Below are 21,703 nucleotides of genomic sequence, written 5' to 3' on the forward strand. Positions count from 1 at the left end.
GTTACTCATCTCCTTGACATCTGATTGGAGGGCATTGCCACAGGGTGGGTGCCACTACCGAGAAGGCCCTCTGCCTAGTTCCCTGCAGCTTCACTTCCCGCAGCGAGGGAACCGCCAGAAGAATCTCAGAGCTGGACCTCAGTATCTGGGCTGACTTCAGGTACACAGGGCCTGAAGTCAGGCAAAATAATGCAAAGCGTTGCTCTAAAGCATTTCTAATATTAACTTTTTGCCATCACATTTGTATCTTCCAAGGAACTCTGAGCAGTATAGATAGGACTCTCCCTGCTTCTCTAAATACGTTAGACTACATTAGGCTGGATTTCTGTGTTCATTTCCTAACTTAATACAGCCCTTATTATACGCACTTACCTACCTGGAATTATAAGCATCGACTTCCAGCTAAGCTCAACCACGTTTTTAAAGATATAAACCTAAAGGTGCAGCAATAAAATAAAATGTCTTGGGTTTGTTTGGTATAGTACATCATGTAGGCCAGGATGGGGTTTTGTTTTGCCCAAAGTAACTGATTTGGTAATGGCCACAGAACCCAGCTTTGTAAGAGGAGCTTTGCTTTCAACATACAGGTTTCTAATCCCTAAAGCTGTGGAAATCACCTTCACAGCAGGTGTGGTGAGTGGTTAGAGCCACCTTCACCAGCCAGGCTCCTTTCAGACCTTTCGGACTACAATTCCTATCATCTACAGCCACCACAGCTGGAAGGCACCTGGCTAGCAAAGGCTGGATTTGAATGTTGGACAAGGATTAGGAATACCCCGTTTCTTACCTCACAGCAGGGCTTTTGCGAGCATAAAATGTGGCAGGTAGTGAGGGAGAAAACGATTCACACAGCCTTGAGCTCCTTGGAGGAAATGTAAGATATTACTAGGGGGGCAGGAATAAACCTTGAAAAACGTGTGAGCAGTGCTTTGTGACATGTTGGAAATACAGAGAAGCTTAGCAGGGCCACCAGCTAAGCTCTCAGTGCTCTTCTGTTCCTCGTGAGCAGTAGATACAGAACGAAAAATTCAATAATTATCATGGTTTCTTTTTTCTTTTAAACTCACTATGCCCTCAGCGTTGTATTACATTTCTAGAAGCTGCCTTGAGAAGGCTCTGTCCTGAAAGGTGACTTATCAATCCTGTTGTTAAATAGAATAACAAAGGCATCCACATAATTCGCTCTGTGAGCAACTGTAGGGAAATGGCCTTCCTTTTAAGCTTTCCTTAATACAGAATTTTGATCCCTCCTCCTTAGTTAGCCCAGGATATATATATCCCTGGTAACCTAAGACACATAATTCCAAGAAAACAGATGAAAGGAGAACTGAACTGTACCTCTGTAACACTTTTTGTCATATTATTGGGATTCTACGAAGCTTTGTTGTTGCACTGTTGAACTATGAATTATGGTCTTCCTCTGACACACTGTCTCTCTCTCTTTTCCCCCCTCCAGGCTTTTTCTCATTGTTCTTGTGATTTCAGACATCATGGCTTTGGTAAGCTACTGTCGGACATTCTGTACAAATAAGATCAAAACCCAGAGAGCTCTGCTAATTCAATCAAGAGAAATCTGAATTAGTTTCAGACTTCAAAGTTTCTGGAACTAGGGCAGGGAACTGAATTGAAACCCCACATAAATTGCAGATGGAAATCCCTCCCCCACAAACCCCCTTTTCACAATCCTTTGTACATCATCTAATGAATGCATCAGAAGAGACAACATCTTTATTACTTCGGTTCTTCCACAGAGCTATTTTTAAGTTAGCGGTGCTTGGTTTTCACGTATTTCATCCTGAATGTTCAAGCCTGTGAGTGAAAAGGGAATGCTAGATGCACCTGGCTGCCCAGTTTAATTTTTCTTCCTTTTCCTCCCTGCCTTCAGAACAAAAGAAAAATATGTCATGGTCTGCCTTAATTTTTCAAGAGAGATGCCTGAAATACCAGACAGGAAGGGACACAAACACACACACACACACACACACACACACACGAGTTAAGCATGGGGGAAGAGCATATTTCAGTATTCATCCTATAATTTTAGAACCACAGTTTATTAAAATCAAAACTGCTCTCTTTTTTTTAATAGAGAAAGGGGGGGAAATGTCATGCAACTCTTCCCCGAAAGCCATTTTTGTTTGCTGTAACGCAATTTACACTTTATGACATGGCTCGAAGGGATGTGTCTTTAAAGCAGTAAGGGGAAAGGCCTGCTATTCTTCTGAGATTTTGCTTCCCACATCTCTTACCCTTCCCTGAGGACTTACTTGAAGTGACACCACCTTCTGCTTTTGTTATGTCACAACACCTCCTGCTTTTGTTGTGTCACTTACTTCATGGAGCTGCTGCCATCGGAGAAATGTGTCTAAGTGCTAGACATCCAAGGCAGTCATAATTTTAATTATAGAGTAGTTAACAAATGTGATTGGGGAGGGGGGAGTGTTAAAGAAAAAAATAAATCTGCATTTCCAGTCTGGGTCCCATTCCGATATGTTTGCTCTCTCCGTCATAATAAATTGCCAGAATTGCATGGGGAAATTGCCTGACCTGAATCAGTTCAGGTAATTCCATGTGTTTTCCAAGGCCCAAACTACACACTGCTAAAACCAAGGCAATTACTCCTTCATATATTGCCAATTCAGAATGGGATATTTATTGTGTTGTTGTTTTGTGGGAGGAATTGTGGAAATGACCATTTGGCAGTTAGAAAACGACTCTGCAGCCCAGAGGCCCGGCTCAGAGTTGAGAAATGGTTTCGTGTCACAGTTAACAATGTTTTCCTCTCGGAATTTGCCGCGTGTAAAGTGTAATTAATTGTAAGAGATGTAAATAGTTTTATCGTTTTGTTCTCATGGTGTCTTTTTAGTGCTCTACTATATTTTTATGTTGTAAATTGCCTTGAACGGTGTTCTCCAAATGGACAGATATTATTGCAAGATATTTGCAGCTGTTGATGGGAGTCTCCCTCTACAGCCTTGCAAACAGAGCAGTCTTTGCTTCTTCCCCTAGTGCTGCTGCAGGAGATGAGGCAGATCACACTGTATGCATTACTTTGGGTAGCTCCTTAATTGTGCATAAAGGTAAAGGGACCCCTCACCATTAGGTCCAGTCATGGCTGACTCTGGGGTTGCGGCGCTCATCTCGCTTTATTGGCTGAGGGAGCCGTCATACAGCTTCCGGGTCATGTGGCCAGCATGACTAAGCCACTTCTGGCGAACCAGAGCAACACACAGAAATGCCGTTTACCTTCCCACCGGAGCGGTACCTACTTATCTACTTGCACTTGAGGTGCTTTCGAACTGCTAGGTTGGCAGGAGCTGGGACTGAGCAATGGGAGCTCACCCCGTTGCAGGGATTCGAACCGCCAACCTTCTGATCGGCAAGTCCTAGGCTCTGTGGTTTAACCCACAGTGCCACCCGTGTCCCTAAGTGTGCATAGGGTTTTACATTATTGGTGTAACCAGTAACCATTTAGAACACGATGCATGACACATTCCCACCTCTGCAAGCTGTAACCAACAAATTGTGTTGGAGAACCTAGGTGTGATCACATTGTGGGCTTTCCCCCCTTTCTTTCTAGACATTGCTAGGGAGGTACAGGGAAGAGACTCTCAGCAATAGCCATACACACCTTGTAACAACAACAGTGGTACCTCTTGTTATGAATGCTTCTGGTTACGCACGCATTGGGTTACGAGCTCCGCTAACCCCGGAAGTATTTGCTCCTGGTTGTGACCTTTGCCCCAGGATGCAAGTGGAAATCGCACGCCGGAGGCACACGTGCAGCAGGAGGCGCCATTAGCGAAGCACGTCTCAGGTTGAGAACGGTTTCTGGTTACAAACGGACCTCTGGAACGGATTAAGTTCATAACCAGAGGTACCACTGTACCTTGGTTCAGAAAGTTCATAGCACAGCAGGAATTTGAACCTAGCCCTCTCCTCTTCAAGTCCACTTCCTTAATTGCTTGTATCCTGACATGTTTGTTGTTTGGTTAAACATTCTCTGATGAAGCCAGGTCACCTTTTACTTCAAGAATTAAATGCCCCCAAATGAACGCCTGAAACATGCGTTTGAGTCTTGTGATTCTCATTGTGCAACGTTTATTTACCAAACAACATGGTGTTCTTTGTTTTTCTCTCTCACCTTAGCACTTCTTCTTTCTGGTTAAAGATTATGGAAGCTGGCTGGATATTGGAACAAGGTACAAAGCATTTGCTTTCCCCATCCCCCATCCCCCCTCCTGCCCTGCTTTTCCTTCCTCTTTAGCTGTAACACTGCCTCTAAAATAAACCCAACGATTAAGCTGTGTATTACTTAGTTCAATCCCTATAGTTAAATGCTGTCTACAGATCAATCAAGGCAAGTGCTTCCATTCTGTTTCTACCATCTCCCTTCCTTGCCTATAAATGTTGATGGTGATATATTTTATTTATTAGTATCCGTTTCTTGCCTTGTTAAGTTGTTTAGTGTTTAACTGCTGTGAAACACTTTGCCTGATGTCCCTTCTCAGCCCAGGTCATCTTGAGAATTTTTATTTCCCATTATTCCCCTTCAGTCATTGTCTTAAAGTAAATACCATTTTTAACAGAATCGCCCCTCCTCCCCAGCTTAAGAGCTTCCAGTTTGGTTTTTTTAAGTTCACAGAGAGGAGTTTGCTGAATGTTCACAAGGCTTCTGGTTCTGGGAATTGATCCCCACCCCCACCCCCGATAAATAAAAACAGAAAAGATTAGTTGGATGCGGAGTGTGTTGCTCACAATCAAGTATGGTAAAATAAGTGGTAAATAGGAAATTTCGTTTCCGAAAATTGTGCAGTTCCCTTTCCTGCTTCCATCAGTACCTTCTTCAATCTTGTTCACTTTCTCCCAGAGGTGTTTTGCCCTGAGGGAGATGCACACAGCCCCGACATCAGTGGTCATTTAGTTGGGTCCAGGACATGGAGGACAGTATATAGAAGTTATTTCTAGTCAGGCCATCTATATCACCTGCTCCACGCCTTTTGAGTTATTTATCAGTTGGCAGCGACTTTGGCGCACATCCTGCAACTACGAAACACTTTGGACCATTCTCCTCAAAACAGTTTTCTTAAGGTGCCATATAATTATTTTATTCAGTGAAGCCATTTCAGGAAACTGGTCAAAGCCCAGAAAACAACAGATACTCTTTCAGAAAGATTCTTTCCTGCCATAATTTTATTTGGCGGTTGGAAAAAGGTCAGTGTTTGTTAAAAAGGGGGTGGGGGTGGGGAATCCAGTGATTATGTGTGGGGTGAATTTTCCAGAACAGCTAATGATCTCACTACTTCCTTATTATATTTTATACAGTGTATTATTGCGGCATTTATGATCTGCAATATATTTCTCTTATTACTTAACAAGCCTGCCATTTTTTCTGCTTCTCACAGTTCATAGATGGGGATGTTAAGTGATACCATACCTTGCTACCAGTCTTAGTGGTACAGCTGAGTACAACAGCCAAGCCAATGCAAACCCCCCCCCCAACCATAAATTCTCAACTGCCTCTTCAGATATAAGGACAGAAGTACATATCCCAATAAATATGGGGCTGTCTCATAGCGATTTCTCCTCTGTACTATGTAGTAAAACTGATATACTGCCTGTTTTCACCATGTTGTATGTTTCCCCAAACTTGCCATCATCAGCCAGTGATAATGAACATGATGCCTTTATGACATAGGCAAAGGTTTGAGGGTGGGGTGGAGGTTTTTTTTTGCACATAATGGAAGGCAAAAAAGAATGCATCCATCCAGTGTCTTCCTATCCCATAGTCATATCTTCCCAGCAAGTTCAATCCCACTGAATTATATACATTATTAGTGACCTTCAGCCAAGGAAGAAGTTGTATATTCGACGTTATTGTAGTTGTGAACCCCGTCAGATGTACAACATAAAAGGAAATCAAACCTTGCCAAGCTGTTATAACTAGATACTGCCTTTTTGTTCAGCAAACGTGGCTTTTTGTTTCCCTTTAAAATTACAGTGCTACTCCTGCATGAAAACTAATTTTCCAAGCAAAGCTGCCTGCAGGCATTGCAGTACTGGTTGCTGATAGCCTCAGATATATTGGCAGGCTGCCATTATGTGATAACAAATGGAGTAGGAATTGCTTTTAATTGCATTCTATTTGTAGCATGATTTCTTTCCTTCAGCAGCGTTTTTGCTGAACATTTGTGTGTGTGTGTGTGTGTGTGTGTGTGTGTGACTAAATCTAGAGCAGCATATAAGGGAGGAACGAGTGCCACACAGTACTTATGACTCCCTCACACCAGTCCTTTCCAGATGCATTGGTACTGGTTCACACTGTTCATCCACTGATGGCTGCAGCGTTGAGTTGGGTGTGTGAGTGAGCCGTTGCAGATTAAACGCTGCCGACAGAATGATCACATCTCATAGAAATCATAGAATTGTAGAGTTGGAAGGGACCACGAGGGTCACCTAGTGCAATGCAGGAATCTTTTTGCCCAGCGGGGGCTCAAACCCACAAACCTGAGATTAAGAGAGCCAGTGTGGTGTAGTGGTTAAGAGCGGTAGACCCGTAATCTGGTGAACCGGGTTCGCGTCTCCGCTCCTCCACATGCAGCTGCTGGGTGACCTTGGGCCAATCACACTTCTTTGAAGTCTCTCAGCCCCACTCACCTCACAGAGTGTTTGTTATGGGGGAGGAAGGGAAAGAAGAATGTTAGCCGCTTTGAGACTCCTTCGGGTACTGATAAAGCGGGATATCAAATCCAAACTCCTCCTCCTCCTCCTCCTCTTCTTCTTCTTCTTCTTCTTCTTCTTCTTCTTCTTCTTCTTCTTCTTCTTCTTCCTGCTCTACCAACTGAGCTATCCCAGGGACAGATTTAGTTTCAGCCAGCTGGTGCCAACCCAGCACTCACCTGTACTCCACTCAGCTGCCTCCTATGCCCCCCCCCAATAGGCCTGACTTCTCACTTAGAGAAAGCCTGACTAGCACCATCAGTAACACATACGTATCATGTGGCAGAGAATAGGGAGAGCAAACCATATCAAGGTTTTCATCATCCAAGGTGTTATAAGGCAGTGGGAGTTCTGCCACTCACCTTTGAATGATCGCACGTCATAAGAAATCGTAGAATTGCAGGAAGGGACCATGAAGGTCATCCAGTTCAATGCAGGAATCTCTTTGCCCAATGTGGGGCTTGAACCCACAACTTTGAGATTCAGACTCTCATGCTCTACAAGCTGAGTTCTCCTGCAGGCATCTCTACAAATGCAGCATTTTCCACTAGAACCAATTCATGCTTTTAGCCGTAGATCGTCATCAGATGATATGTGCAACAGCTCTTACAGGAGTTTTGTTTGATGGAAGTTTTGAAGGTGGGACGTTGGAGAAAGCAAAGTGAGGTTTGTTGTTTATTGGTCATTTCTTATTTGGAGTCATTGCTTGTGTGGTTTGTTGCCCCATTTCCTTCACCAGTTACCTACTTTTCCCATTCAGTGTGCAGTGTTTTTAGTAGTCACTCCTCCCTCCGTAATGTTTACTCCCAAAACTTCTAACACTTATCCATCCATCCTGCCTTTCATCAAAATGACCTTGCTGCAGGTGACAATTCAGGATACAATAAAAGCCAGAGAAGATGCATTCAATTAAAAAAGTAAAACAATACAGTATATCTCCCCATCTGTTCCAGCACAAGCCCTATAAAAAACATCCTTGAAGTGCCTATCGTAATATAAACATCTGCAGCTAGCACCAAAAGACAGATAATATGGGTGCCAGCCAAGGCTTTAAAGTTGACGTTCTAGTGCCAAGAAGACCCTCTGGTAGGTCACAACTCTTCTGATCTCATGGAGTGGGGTGTTGTAAACAACAGGAGTATGGTTCTAAGCAACTCAGGGGTTAAGACTTCAAAACCTACACCCTGCATTGATCTTGGTGGTGATCAGGCAGCCAGTGCAGATCTTTAGGGACAAATGTAACATGGTCCTGGGCAGAAAGCTTGATCAGCAGCAGTTTTGCAGTCTCTGAACTATCTTCAAGAGTAGCCCTACATTGTTGTTGTTTAGTCGTTTAGTCGTGTCCGACTCTTCGTGACCCCATGGACCAGAGCACGCTAGGCACTCCTGTCTTCCACTGCCTCCCACAGTTTGGTCAAACTCATGCTGGTAGCTTTGAGAACACTATCCAACCATCTCATCCTCTGTCTTCCCCTTCTCCTTGTGCCCTCCATCTTTCCCAACATCAGTGTCTTTTCCAGGGAGTGTTCTCTTCTCATGAGGTGGCCAAAGTATTCCAATACTCCAATACTTTAGCCCTACATAAACGTTCTTAAATGTACAAGGCAAACACACACATAAGTATATAAACCATGTGCCTGAAATAGTACGGGAGAGCAATCCTGAAGCCATTTTGACTCTCCCAAACCATTCTGACCTCAAATATTTATCTGCAAAGAGGGAGCAAATTGGAAAGCCTCTCCATTCTCTTTTGCTTACCTGTCTTAAGGGCATATTTGTGTATGAATAGGGTGAGCCTGTGACCTGGATTCAGGAACCAGACAGAGGGCCTTCTCAGTAGTGGCACCCGCCCTGTGGAACGCCCTCCCATCAGATGTCAAGGAAATAAGCAGCTATCCTATTTTTAAAAGACATCTGAAGGCAGCCCTGTTTAGGGAAATTTTTAATATTTAACATTCGATGGGGGAAATCAGCAAGGTGGGTGAGGTATAAATAGTAGTAGTAGTAGTAGTAGTAGTAGTAGTAGTATTTACCATCACAAAAGAATGGCCAGGCTGCCCAGGTAAAGCAATCAGTGACCATTAACAGATATCCTGGCAGACTGCCTCCTTCTGTGATGTACGTATGATGTTTTTGGGGGTGGTCTTGGCTACAGGGCGGGCAATTTCAAAGGTCTATATAAGGGCTTGTGCACCGTTGTTCTGGGCTCCTCCTCCCTCCTGCATGTGGTGGAGTGAGGACCCTGTTGCAACAGTTTAATAAAGATCAGGCTTACTAGCTGCTTTGCTTCTCAATATTCTCTGGTTGGCCTATTATTTTCTCCTTCCAATAGGGAACCCACTGAAGGACTCTATACTGGCTCTGGGATACCCCATAAGGAAAAAGGAGCAGGTTTTTTCTGTAACAAGTCCAAGTGTCCCATCACTTGAGCATGGCTAACAATAACCAGGCTATTCCTGCCCAATAACAGCCAGAGCTGGAAAAGGGCACTTCACATCACTGAAACCACTTGGGCTTCAAGTGACTGCCTGAAATCCAGAGCCAGCACCCCTAGATTACAGATCTGATCGTTTAAGGGGGCGCACCTCCATCCAGAACAGGCTTCATTCATTTTTCCTGGATGTGGGAGCCATCAAGCCAGAGCACCTTCATGTTGTCAGGATTCATTTTTGGTTCATTGGCCCTAATCCGACTTGTTGCCATTGCAACAGAGGGCACATCGACTCTTCCACTCCTGGCTTTTTAAAAATTATTTTTGTGTTAGGGCTGATTTACTTCCCTCTTCTCTGCAGCCGCTTTATATAGCAGTAGTTATGTCAACATTCTGGCCCACTGAGAAGGCTGAAATCCAATGAGTATTACACAGGCTTTCTCACTTCTCCTTTGATCATACTTTCTTAAACCACATAAACGGCTTTTCAGGTGGCTCAGCTGTTTTTGTTCTCTTATTTCATTTCAAAGCAGTTACTTACAAGTGCCACGCTCCTCTTTGCAACATGCACGATTTGTAAAGTTCCCCATTCTACGTGTGTCCACAACTTTTTTTGCATAGACATTTAATCTTGTCCTTATTTTCTTTTTCTTCCTCTCTCTTCTCTTGCGTTCCTTTTGCCAGATAGTAAATACTTTTTGTTGTTTATCAAAATTAAAACCTGTTGCGCGAATGATGGGTTGGATCTAGACAGCTGAGTCTAGGTCTAATCCTAGGTCTAGGTCTAATCCTAGGTCTAATGATCCTAGGTCTAATCTAAACACGACAGAGTCTGGCTCCAGCCTCTATCTGGCACCTAGCAGTAGTGTTGTATTTCCAGAGCATCTTCTCTAGGCGTCCAGAAACAGCTTTTTAATGTCCATCCTTTTTTGTAATGAGAAGATAACAAAAAGTGTGAAAGCCACCTCTTGGGGGTTCCCCACCACCACTAACGTGTCCTTAAAATGTTACACTAGTGCTATGGGGTGTGCTTGAAACTCTGGATGAACCCACATAGGGGGTGACAAGTTTTATGGGTCTTTCCTATCAGTGCCGGATTTACGTATAAGCTAAACAAGTGATAGCTTAGGGCCCCACTCTCTTGCCCCCCCCCCCAATTTCACTATTAATGTACTTCTTCTTAATTGTATTTCAGTTCAACAATTACTTTTATAAAATGCATATTTTGTTATGTGCAAATAGCTTTAGATGCCTATTAGGTCCATAAATTACCATTATAGCATATATTCAACATAAAAAACAGCAACAATTTGTTGTTGACAAAGGACAGCAGGACATATAAAGGGACCCATTACCATCAGTAGCTTAGGGCCTCATCAAACCTAAATCCGGCCCTCTTTCATATAGAAGTGGCCACACATATGTGGTTGCTAGCTTTTAAATGCTAGTTTGGGCCTGTAGGATAAACCTATGGGGAAGTACCTTCCATGTCACCAGTGTGACATGTAAAATGTCCCAATTTGTGTGCTCTGTAGTACACAAGTAGTGCAGTGCCATCTCCAACAGCGTCTTACTTTCCCAACTTTGTGAGCCGGGTGTCCATTTTGTCTTTGGTGGGATGAAGGTGGCCATCTTGCATTGAACCCAAGTGAAATTCTCACTCCAGAAAGAGAGTCAGTGCTGAACTGACTGCATAATTCAAGCTTCTGGTTTCATGTGAACTAACAACCCTGAAGACTTAATATCTAAAAGTCTAAAATGGTGTTTCATTTGTATCTTTTGAATGAGGAATCCCGCAATGGGAATCGGAAGGTGTTTAAACTTCTAAGAAAGGTGGTTCCGTGATGCAGTAACCAGCCTTCTCAAATCCCACTGATGCTCATCCTGCAGTCCTGACAATGTGAGCAACCTCAAAATCACACTGGGTCCTTTGTCCTGGTTAGCAGCTCCATTTGCAAGCTTTAATTAGCATGAGGGTAATGTATTGTCCGGGACACGGGTGGCGCTGTGGGTTAAACCACAGAGCCTAGGACTTGCGGATCAGAAGGTCGGCGGTTCGAATCCCTGCGACGGGGTGAGCTCCCGTTACTTGGTCCCTGCTCCTGCCAACCTAGCAGTTCGAAAGCACATCAAAGTGCAAGTAGATAAGTAGGTACCGCTCCGGCGGGAAGGTAAACGGCGTTTCCGTGCGCTGCTCTGGTTCGCCAGAAGCGCCATAGTCATGCTGGCCACATGACCCGGAAGCTGTACGTCGGCTCCCTCGGCTAATAAAGCGAGATGAGCACTGCAACCCCAGAGTCGGTTACGACTGGACTCAATGGTCAGGGGCCCCTTTACCTTTTAATGTATTGTCCAGGCTCTGTTAAGCAGCTATAGCTCAGCCGTAGAATGAACGCTTTGTATATATGCAGCCCAGATTCAATCCCTATTCTCGAATACAACTATTTGCCATTCCAAATAGTTCTCTTCCTCTTTTAAGGTTCCGAATTGTTGCTCTCGGTAAAAGGTGGATACTGGCAATAGATTTTCACAAATTTAAAATTACCATTAACAGAAGAAACCTATTCTCTCAATTCATTTGGGAGGCCCAAGATTCTTACACTTTGGATCAGCATAAAGTCTACAGGCATCTTACTTTCACTGTTAACACCATCTCTCTTTGTAAAGACAGTTGGATAAATTGAACACTTGAATCTATAGCGCACCACAATTTCTCACAACTAGCGTGGCAGGTTTAACAAATTTTAATAGATGTTTGCTTCAGCTTGTGGTCCATCTCTGACATCCGTTGTCTTTGTAGCATTTCCTGCTACAGTTTTCAATTTTGTGTTCCGTTTTGGCAAATTTAGCCATTAAGTACGATTGACTTGCATCCAGCGCTTGCAAAAAAAGGAAAGCAGGTTTCACAACCAGTCTTTCCCTTTCCCTCTGCCCCCATGCAGCCACTTGTAATTCACAGAAAGCCTCTCCAGATGTGTCTATATGTCCTGATTAGCATGGGCTGTGTTTCACAGAACTGCAGTGCTAGGTGGAATCGCTTTAAATCAGATGGAGACGTCTTTTCTGCAGTTCTGGAATAGAGTTCTAGACATAAGATGGAATGAACGAGAAAGGGTGGAGTTGTTTAATTTATGATTTAAAGTAATAAACCTCAATTACTACTTTCTGGGTCCATTTCAATGCTAAACGCCGAATAATCAACACAGTCAATTATGAGTAGAATAGCTATTTGTTATTGGACTTGGGAGTCTCAGTGGTGTGCCTGGCATTTAACTGAATTCTCCTGAAAACAACAGATATTTTCCATTGACTGAGTAGATTCTCTAGAGCTGTGTAGTCTGAACTTCTGGCTCCATATGAGCGAACAAACTATGAAGTCATGAACTCCTTTTAATTATTCAAAGTAATTAAAATTTCATCCAAGTTCTCAAAGGATAAAAACACTAATTAGAATATTCATCAAAGGATCTGCATTTTTTAAAACAAACAAACACACACACACACACACACACACCAAAAAAACACACCCTTGATTTGTGAATGTAAAGCGTTGTGCTTTCCCCCCCCGGTTGGCAGCTTGTGCTTTGGGGAGGTGATGAAGGCTAAGATGAAATTCTGAGGATAAAACTCCATTGAAAGCTTTAAACAAAAATCCAGCAACAATTCTCTTTTAAGCCATTGGGGGGGGGGGAGAGAATTCAGCCTAACCAGCTGGGTTGCAAGATTAGCTTTTTCTCCCAAGACAGGCTCACATTATCAGTTCATTGTAAGCATTCCTGTGAACTGCAAAGTCCAAAGGGTGCTGACCAGGCTGTTCAAGCAATGCCTTCTGCACTTTGACAAACCAGGTTGAATATTATCAGCCTCTGAACTTGCACCTTCTCTGTGGAATTGGAGTGATGGCAGCAGCAGGTAGTGGCAGCAGCTAGCAGTTCTATGGGCTGTTTCTTTTTAGCTGTAACTGAGGGGAGGGAGGGAGCTCCATAGTTTTCTTAAAGAACAATGCGGCTCATCGGCTAAAAGTTCAGCTAGAGAGTTCTTCTCATGCTTGATTAGTTTGCCAGCGATTCAGATCAACTCTCATGAGGCCACCAAGTGTCCTAACTAATAATATTGGAGCTAATGTTCTTGTTTCGTTCTGGTCAGTATTTCAACTTCTCCCATTAATGACTATCTGCTTCAAGGAACTGTGTTTATTCCACATCTTAACCATTAGATAATCTGTCTTTGCTTTAGGAGGACAAAGAACTGCTTAGAAGCATATATTGGCATTAATGTCCAAAACTGGTGTTGGCTTACTTTAGGGACTTGCCATTAATATATATAGGATCTAAACCTTTAGGCAGAAACCCATAGAATTGTGGAGTTGGAAGGAGAGTCATGTATTCCCACCCCCTGCGATTCAGGCATCTCAACTAAGTAACACATGACAGACGGCCATCCAACCTCTGCTTAAAAACCACCAAGATCATGAAACTCTCATGTGTTAATGGAGTGCACTTCCTTCCTGCCCAGAAAATAAGCTGTTGATACTTTTGTCTGTTGAATCAGAGTTGGAAAGTGTTATGTACTGAAGTTCTCACCCTGGGCCAGCAGGGGGATACTGTAGATAGTTTTCACTCAGGTCCACATATGCAAATAAGGGATTGAAAGTGACGTTCAGTGATTGGATAGTTACAGAAAATAGTTACAGTTGCGTTGTAGTGGAGCTCTATATAAGCAGGCTGGCTGAACCCTTCAGTTCAGTTCTGTTCTGGCCTGTGAATAAACAAGAGCTGTTTGAAGAATCACTGTGTCGTCTGATATGTTCACCCACAACTTAACAGAAAGGACCCTGAGGACCATCTTACTCCAACCCCCTGTAATGCAGGAATATGCAGCTGTCCCGTACGGGGATTGAACCTGCACCCTTGGTGTTATCAGCACCATGCTCTAGCCAACTGAGCTATCCAGGCAAAGTCTGTATTGCTATGGCCAGTGATGAACACAGCTAATAAACAGATGCTCATTATTGAACATCCTGTTTAGGAGAGCGATCAATATTGTGTCCCTCTAATGTTGTCGGTAAACTTTGTTTCCTCTTGTCGATTTAAAATCTGTTGCTGTCTCACCCATGATTTTCTCTCTGTTGCAGCATTAGCCACTACGTCGTTGCAATGTCGTTCACCATCTTCCTGCTGCTTTTGAGTGGAGTGGCTCAGCTGCTCACTACGAAGAGACTAGCACTTTGGAAAGAAGCTAAGCACCATTCCTTGTGACGAATGGGGTAGAGAGGTCCGTATCGTTGGAAACTGCAACCTCCCTGAGTGACAAGTGGAGTTATGAGACTGGCTGCCAGAAACACCGAAAGAACTCGATGCTACAGGCAACAACACCTTGACCAGCTCCTTTCTCTTTGGAATTGTACCTTGTCTCCCTCCCCTCCCCCCCGAAGAGAGAGACACAGCCACGAGTTTTTTTTGCCAAAAACTGAATATATGGTCCACTTCAATGTTGGAAGATGAGTGCTATGTATGGTTTTTCCAGAGAGATTCAAATGAGTGACAAGGAAATAAACTGGCTCTGTAACTAGGCCCAAAAGGCACAGGAGAGCAATCCCAAGGCCGACAGAATATTGCCCTTTGTCCACAGTCTGCTTCTGGACCAAATCTTGGACTGGTCAGCTTGCTTTGAATTTCTTTTGGTGCCTATTTCTCACTTCTGATGTGTTAAGATCAAATTTAGAGGCTTGTGTATAATGGGAGGAGACTAAAACTTGAATTTTGCTACCTTTTAGAAAAAACAACAACACCCAAAAACATATGGGTTGTATGTGCGAGTGAGAGATGAATTAATTCCTGTTTTAAAAGAAGATGCTGTAGATTATTTTTTCTATGATTAATTTTATAGGATGCACTTGAAAAGATCTCTCTCTGCTCAAACTGAAGCTTAAATAAAAGGAGGAGGAACCACAACGACAAAAGAGAGATTTCATTTGTCATAATCTCAGCAACAGTCCTGTGAGCCAAGTTAGGCTGAAGGACAGTGACTTGCCTAAGGCCAACTTAAGGAGCTGCAGATCTGAGCAGAGATTGAAACCCAGCCTCCCCCCCCCCCCATTCAAGCTCTGTTCATTACACTGAGACAACATGTGCCCTCTTAAGTAGAACTGGCAAGCTGTTAAAGCTCCGGAGAATGAAAAGCTTTTGCATTTGGAATCCCACTTCACTTGGTAACCAAACCTAGGAAGCATACTGGAATTCACAATGCAAGCAGGCTGAGAAATGGTATATATTTTGCACCTAATGCTTTCATGGGTAGCTGCTCAGATAAACACTTTGCCATCAGCTCGTACACAATGCACCCTTCAGACAATAGGAGCCTTTTTGTGCCTCAGCTCAACTTGCTCTTATTTCAGTGCAGGTTGGCATGATACTATACCTGAATATTCAGAAGTAAGCCCTCATTGAGTTCAATGGGACCTGCTTGCAGACAAGTGGGTGTTGCAGTAGGAGGCTTAGAACGCATCTGTACAGTAGTACCTCGGATTAAGTACTTAATTCGTTCCGGAGGTCCGTTCTTAACCTCAAACTGTTCTTAACCTGAAGCACCACTTTAGCTAATGGGGCCTCCTGCTGCCGCCGTGCCACCAGAACACAATTTCTGTTCTCATCCTGAAGCAAAGTTCTTAACCTGAAGCACTATTTCTGGGTTAGTGGAGTGTGTAACCTGAAGCGTATGTAACCTGAAGTGTTTGTAACCCCAGGGACCACTGTATTAGGTTATCTTGCTTTCTGTATCTAGACCTGTTTGCTTTTGCTGTGATGAACGAGTTGTGGGTATTGTTATTTAATTTCTGTGCTGCTTAAAGCCAAAATAGCCATTTACCAAGCACAGTGGTACCTCTAGATACGCACACATCTGGTTGCGTATCTTTCAGGATGTGAACTCGGCAAACCCAGAAGTATTTTTCTGGGTTTCGCGCCACGCACATACGCAGAAGCAGCACCTCTGGTTGCGAATTCCTTGGGATGTAGCCAGAGCTCTAGAATGGATCCTGTTCACAACTGGAGGTACCACTGTATAAAAATCTGTTACGCAGACGTTAAAATATCCCGAATCAAAATGCACAATAAAACAATCCGATTTAAGACACAGCTATTAAAATGAACAGGTGGCCCTAGTTCAAGTGATCAAAGGAATGCCTCTATTGTATGATTTCAATCTGTCTTGGACATACAATATATGGAAATATTGTTTGTATATAAGTGGACGTTCGCCTAACCAATCACAACAGATGGCAGAGTCATCTGTAGGAATAGAGACTGTAGGAATAGTAGCCTGCCACAGCTCTGAGAAAGAAAGTACATATAAAATCCATGAAACATGCATGCCAGTATTGGAGCATGCCAGCAAGGGATCCATCCTGTACCGCTTTAGCCCCTTGGCTCTGTGGCATTAAAGCCATGTCACTACTGCTGTGGTACCCAGTCATCCCAGTAGAAATGTGAGCACTGCAAAACTGGATGCAGACATCCATCTGCTTGTCAGTTACCATCAATCACTTTATCATGGGAGAGCGATCATTGCCATGTTATTTAAGCCGCTGAACAGCAACGAAGCAATTGGAACAAAGTCTTCTAAAATGGTGGCTGCTAACTCATCTCTCCAGTTAACACTTGATACCAAGCTGCAGAATACCTTAAGCTATTCAAAATTATAATAAAGCAATTGACGTGTTTCAATACCGGCATTATGAGTGTCCTTGGGCGGATCGACACTCGTCATTTGTAACATTAAAAATACGTTATTAAAATGTGACACCAGAGGGTGCTGCAGAGCAGCAAGCCGCCGGCAATGGAAAACTGCCATTAAACGTTCTAAAGGTTATTCAATATAATGTTCTATAAGATCAGTATAGATCCAGCCCTGAATAGTAGGACCCTGAATAGATAGGACCCAGAAGAAGATCCTATTTCCTACCTAATATATATATTTTTTTTCTGTAATTGTGTGTGTTTGTCCTAACCATTTGTATTCCTGGCAAAGTTGTATGGAGGAAACTAATGTATGAAAAAAATAAATCCAAAATAGGGGAAGGGCTTTTTTTTAGACAGAACACACCAAAACTCAGTTCTGGCACCTCTCAGGTGGGCGCCATTGCCGTTACAAGAAAACATGGCAAGTTCCAGCACCTCTTTTTCTAGAAAAATAATACTGGCTACATAAGAGGTTTGACATGAAAAATGACACTGATGCATCTCTTCCTATTGGCTTTAACCATGCATTGGGAAAGATGGTTTTGGTTTCCACCCTGTTTCACCTCCACTCCTGTGATATGCCCTGATAAGATTAATTTTCTGATTCCATTGGCTTTGTTCTTAGTTGGGCTGCAAGACCAGTGACCTTAGCTGACTCCCTCTTGACCGCTTTATTAACTCCGTTACTAGCAAACACCCTCTCCAGAGCTATTTTACATGTCCCCTATGGAAAGTCTGACTGGCTATGCTATTCCTGGATTTCCTCGGGGTGGGAGCAGGCAGAAATCTTTGGGCTGCCTGTTTGAATTTTCTCCAGCGCTGGAAGCTGGCAGAATTCTGCCAGTTAAGCAGTCTTATTTGATTGTGTTGTGGGATTATGTGCCTCTTTGTTCTGCACATAAACAAGCTCCAAACACAATATTCTTTAATCCAAGGCCAAGGCAATTATTGGAGAAAGTTGGAAAGCACAGGGAAGCCAGGTCCCTCATTCTCCATCTTTCACAGGGAGTGGATAAGCATCCTATCAAGTTGGGCCGCCTTAATTGTAGTTGTGAAGCTCAGAAAAGCTGTTTGCATGGACATATGCATGAAAACCTCTCAAAACCAAATCTTGCAGAAAGCTAATCTCATTAGCATCCATCACTTTGTAAATCCATCAGTCAAGAGCTGCAGGCTATCCATTGGTAGTCTGATCAACAGAACATTTCTGTTGCCATTTGGGAAGGGAAGAGGGGCTATTGGTTTGGTCTGGGTCTTGTTCTTGTTCTTATTGTTGATTTTTCAGCTGTTCTTCCTTCAGTGATCCTGTTCCTTGCAGAGGGTCCACGATAGACAAACCAGTGTCAGATGTTGCGGAACTGCAATTCCCATCATCCCTGACCATTGCGTTCCACAGGGTGGGTGCCACAGCCGAGAAGGCCCTCTGCCTGGTTCCCTGTAACTTCACTTTTTGCAGTCAGGTGTCCCGAATCCCTGGCCTACCTGGCAGCAAGTCAGTATGCCAAGTCTGAAGTCCAGCAGTCAGGATACAGTTCAGGGGCCAAACCCAAAACACAGTCTGTAGAGGTCTAGTAGCATCCAAATCAAGATCTGTCAACTTGGGCAGGTGAGCAAACCCAGCACCTCAGCTCTGCTGACCTTTTGCACTTTGCCTGCTGATTGCAGCACCTGAGCTTGATGAGGCAGGTGACCTTCACCTGTTCCAGCTGAGGAATCACAACCTTCTTCCAGAGCTAGCGAGCCTCACCTGGCCAGCTAGTGAGCTAGTCTGTGGGCCCTTGCCTGCCTCAGCTTACTAGAGCGCCTTTCCTGCAGCTCCCTCTGCCCCAGAGACTGCTGTGTCCATGGGGACAGGGGCCATCTGGTGATGGGACCTGCTGCTCTTGTTCCTGTGCGCTGACCTCTATCTCTTCACCATTCTCTGTCAGTGAGTACTTCCTTCCCTATCCCCTGCTTGCCCCGGTGCATCCCAGCTACACCCCTCACCAGGATCATCTTCCTCCTCCCGACCGTCCTGCCAGTTCATGACATGAGGGAATTGCCAGAAGGTCCTCAGAGCTGGACCTCAGGGTTTGGGCTGATGGGGGTGGAGACACTACTTCAGGTATACAGGGCCAAAGCCATTTAGGGCTTCAAAAGTCAACACCAACACTTTGAATTGTGCCCTGAAATGTACTGGGAGCTAGTGTAGATCCTTCAGGTGTTATATGCTAGCAAAGTTCCATAGTAAGTAGGAGGACTTAAGTTATGACTAATTTTGCCCTTTCTTTTGAGGGAAACTTGGTGGCAAGTAATTTCAGGCAGGGCAGATCCTTTAAGTCAGGGATGACCAAACTTTGCCCTCCTGATGTTTGGGGACTACAACTCCCATCATCCCTGACCCCTGGTCCTGTTAGCTAGGGGTGATGGGCATTGTAGTCCCAAAACAGCTGGAGGGTCAAGTTTGGCTAACACTGCTTTAAGTTGTTGAACTGGGGCCCCTTTTTCAAATCACCAAAACAAGCCCAGCCCTGTAATAGGCGAGCCAAACTTGGCAGGCTGAATTCTAAGTAAATAAAGTAGGAGGAATACTTGGATCTATTAAGCAGGTCTTTTGTGTTTATGTTAGAGGAAGCGTTGTTGAGATGTTATGCTTACACAGAAAGTACGGTACATGGGGAAAATAAGGGGAGTGTTGCACAAACAGTGTTTCTTCCACAGAGAGCAGCAGGGAAACATGGACCCTCTCCTGGAAAACAGGGTCATATTTACCGACTTTTAGTGAAGGTGGTTCGTCACTCTAAAAATGTTCATAGCTGATGCTCTCTGCATCATCACCAGCTTGCGATAATTAATTTGGATAATTACCACATTGGTGAAATCAATTCCTCTCATCATTGTTAGTGCCACTGGGGTACCCACAACAACTATTGTGGTAAGTGGGCTTACATGGGTCTGAAATTCTGCAGTGTTGAAAATGGCAGCTGAATGATTTGGCCATGTAGATGGGAGTTTTGCGGCCCGGTCCTAGCCATTTCTGTTGATTCTGGCAGGACAGCTTTCAAGCATGCATGCTTAGGACTGCAGGAAATACTTGTAATAGTATTTGTTCATAGCTTCCTGGTGGTGTTAGTGTTTACAGCGTCTGTTCAGTATATGTTCTGCTAAATGCATGGCTTGCAGCTTCCACCATCAGTTTTTTCTTTAACTACAGGCACAGAGGGGGCTCGAGTCTTATTGAAACTGCAGGCACATTTTCAGCTCTGATATTGATATATTCTCCCCCCCCCTCTCTCTCTCTCTCTCTCTCTCTCACACACACACACACACACACACACACACACCTCCCCAGAGTGTGGTAGTCCATTAGGGCAACCAAGGCTCAGCCCTACCAAGTGAAATGTCCAGCAATTTATTATTATTATTATTATTATTATTATTATTATTATTATTATTAAAAGGCTTCCCTCAAATCTCAAAGCCACACTCTTCCCTGTCTCACAAAATCCTTCCACAACCCATATCAGTGTAGAGAGTTCTGGGTACTTTTCTGCCAATCTCCCTTTCTCTGACCTATCAGCTCTTGGCACCGCTTAGCCAGTCTGATTGATACTGACGGGAGATCCCATTCTTCTGTCTTCAGGAAGAAAAATCATTTTTTCTCTTACTGAGTCTACTAGCTATTTGCCCTGTCCCCACCCACTGTCATTACCTGACCCCACTTAGGATATATCTGAGGTTAACTTGCCTACTTGTTTATTTTTTAAAAAGTTTTTATTAAATATTTTCTTGTGTTACAAACATACGTACATCGTTTCTGTTTTCAGATAAAAGTCCTTTCTACAGCTCAGTTTCAATCTTTTACATAGTCTGTTTGCAAGGTTTTTGTGTCAGTGTCACATGGGTAGGTTCTTTTTCTATTAATTTTTTTTAGTTTTCATTGGTGGTGAGAGAGATTTCGGGGGGCAGGGCTTGGTTGGTTACCTATAGTGGACTGCAGTGAGTTTTGTTTGTGTGTAGCAGGGAGAGGCCTGTTGTTGGGTCGACTTAGCCATATTGATGGGGGGGGGGGGACTAGCCAGGGTCAGCTGGTGTGTTTCATGACAAAGTGAGAATTTGAACCTGGATCTCTGCAGTTCTAGTCCCATACTCTTATCACTACACTGTACACCACACTGCTGGTAAGTTTCCACACTGTGCTGCAAGGAAGTGGTTTGCTAAGGAAATGGAACTGGGCAAGAAATGGTCAGTTTGTCACCGTTTCGTTTTATTTATGTATGTTGTTTTGTCATTAGCCAAAAGCCTGCGATTCCTGAAATTTAGTGGCAACTTCCAAGATATTAAGAATTACCATTAAATGCCAGCATCTGCCGAGTTTTACTGTAATAGTTTTGTATTTATCGTAACTACATATATAAATATGTATCAAAGTGGAGATGTCTAAAATTGGCTGCAGTGGCATGGAAACTATTTTGTTTAGCTTAGGTTTGGACTACTATAAACATATTGCTCGCTTTAAGAAAGATGTCTCAGCTAAAGATTTGGGGGAGCAACTGACCTTCTGTTTGATGTTTCCTGCCATGACCACAAACATAAATACATTTATATAAGTTTTCAGAAGCTCAACAGAAGCCCTGAACCCTTCAAGTGACATTATACTATGAATGGAATGAGTGGAAAACACGTTACCCAAGACATTTCATTTACAGTAGTACCTCGGGTTACATACGCTTCAGGTTGCAGACTCCGCTAACCCAGAAATAGTACCTCGGGTTAAGAACTTTGCTTCAGGATGAGAACAAAAATCGTGCTCCGGTGGCGCGGCGGCAGCAGG

The 21,703-nt window shown here is 43.6% G+C and overlaps 1 protein-coding gene across 9 annotated transcripts in view; it reads left to right on the top strand.

The window, feature by feature from the left end:
* Window positions 1-15,113, top strand: part of PIGN (phosphatidylinositol glycan anchor biosynthesis class N) — an 85,975-nt gene extending 70,862 nt beyond the window's left edge. For all 9 annotated transcript variants that reach the window (XM_081014705.1, XM_081014700.1, XM_081014697.1 and 6 more), the window contains 3 exons: window positions 1,457-1,499; window positions 4,150-4,202; window positions 14,286-15,113. In XM_081014705.1, coding sequence (XP_080870831.1) covers window positions 1,457-1,499; window positions 4,150-4,202; window positions 14,286-14,409 — 220 coding nt within the window. In that variant the 3' untranslated portion in view covers window positions 14,410-15,113. The remainder of the gene's footprint in view (window positions 1-1,456; window positions 1,500-4,149; window positions 4,203-14,285) is intronic.
* The last annotated feature ends 6,590 nt before the right edge of the window (window positions 15,114-21,703 follow it).

The sequence above is a fragment of the Podarcis pityusensis genome (genome assembly GCF_964106645.2).
Source record: "Podarcis pityusensis genome assembly, chromosome: 7".
Lineage (NCBI taxonomy): Eukaryota > Metazoa > Chordata > Lepidosauria > Squamata > Lacertidae > Podarcis > Podarcis pityusensis.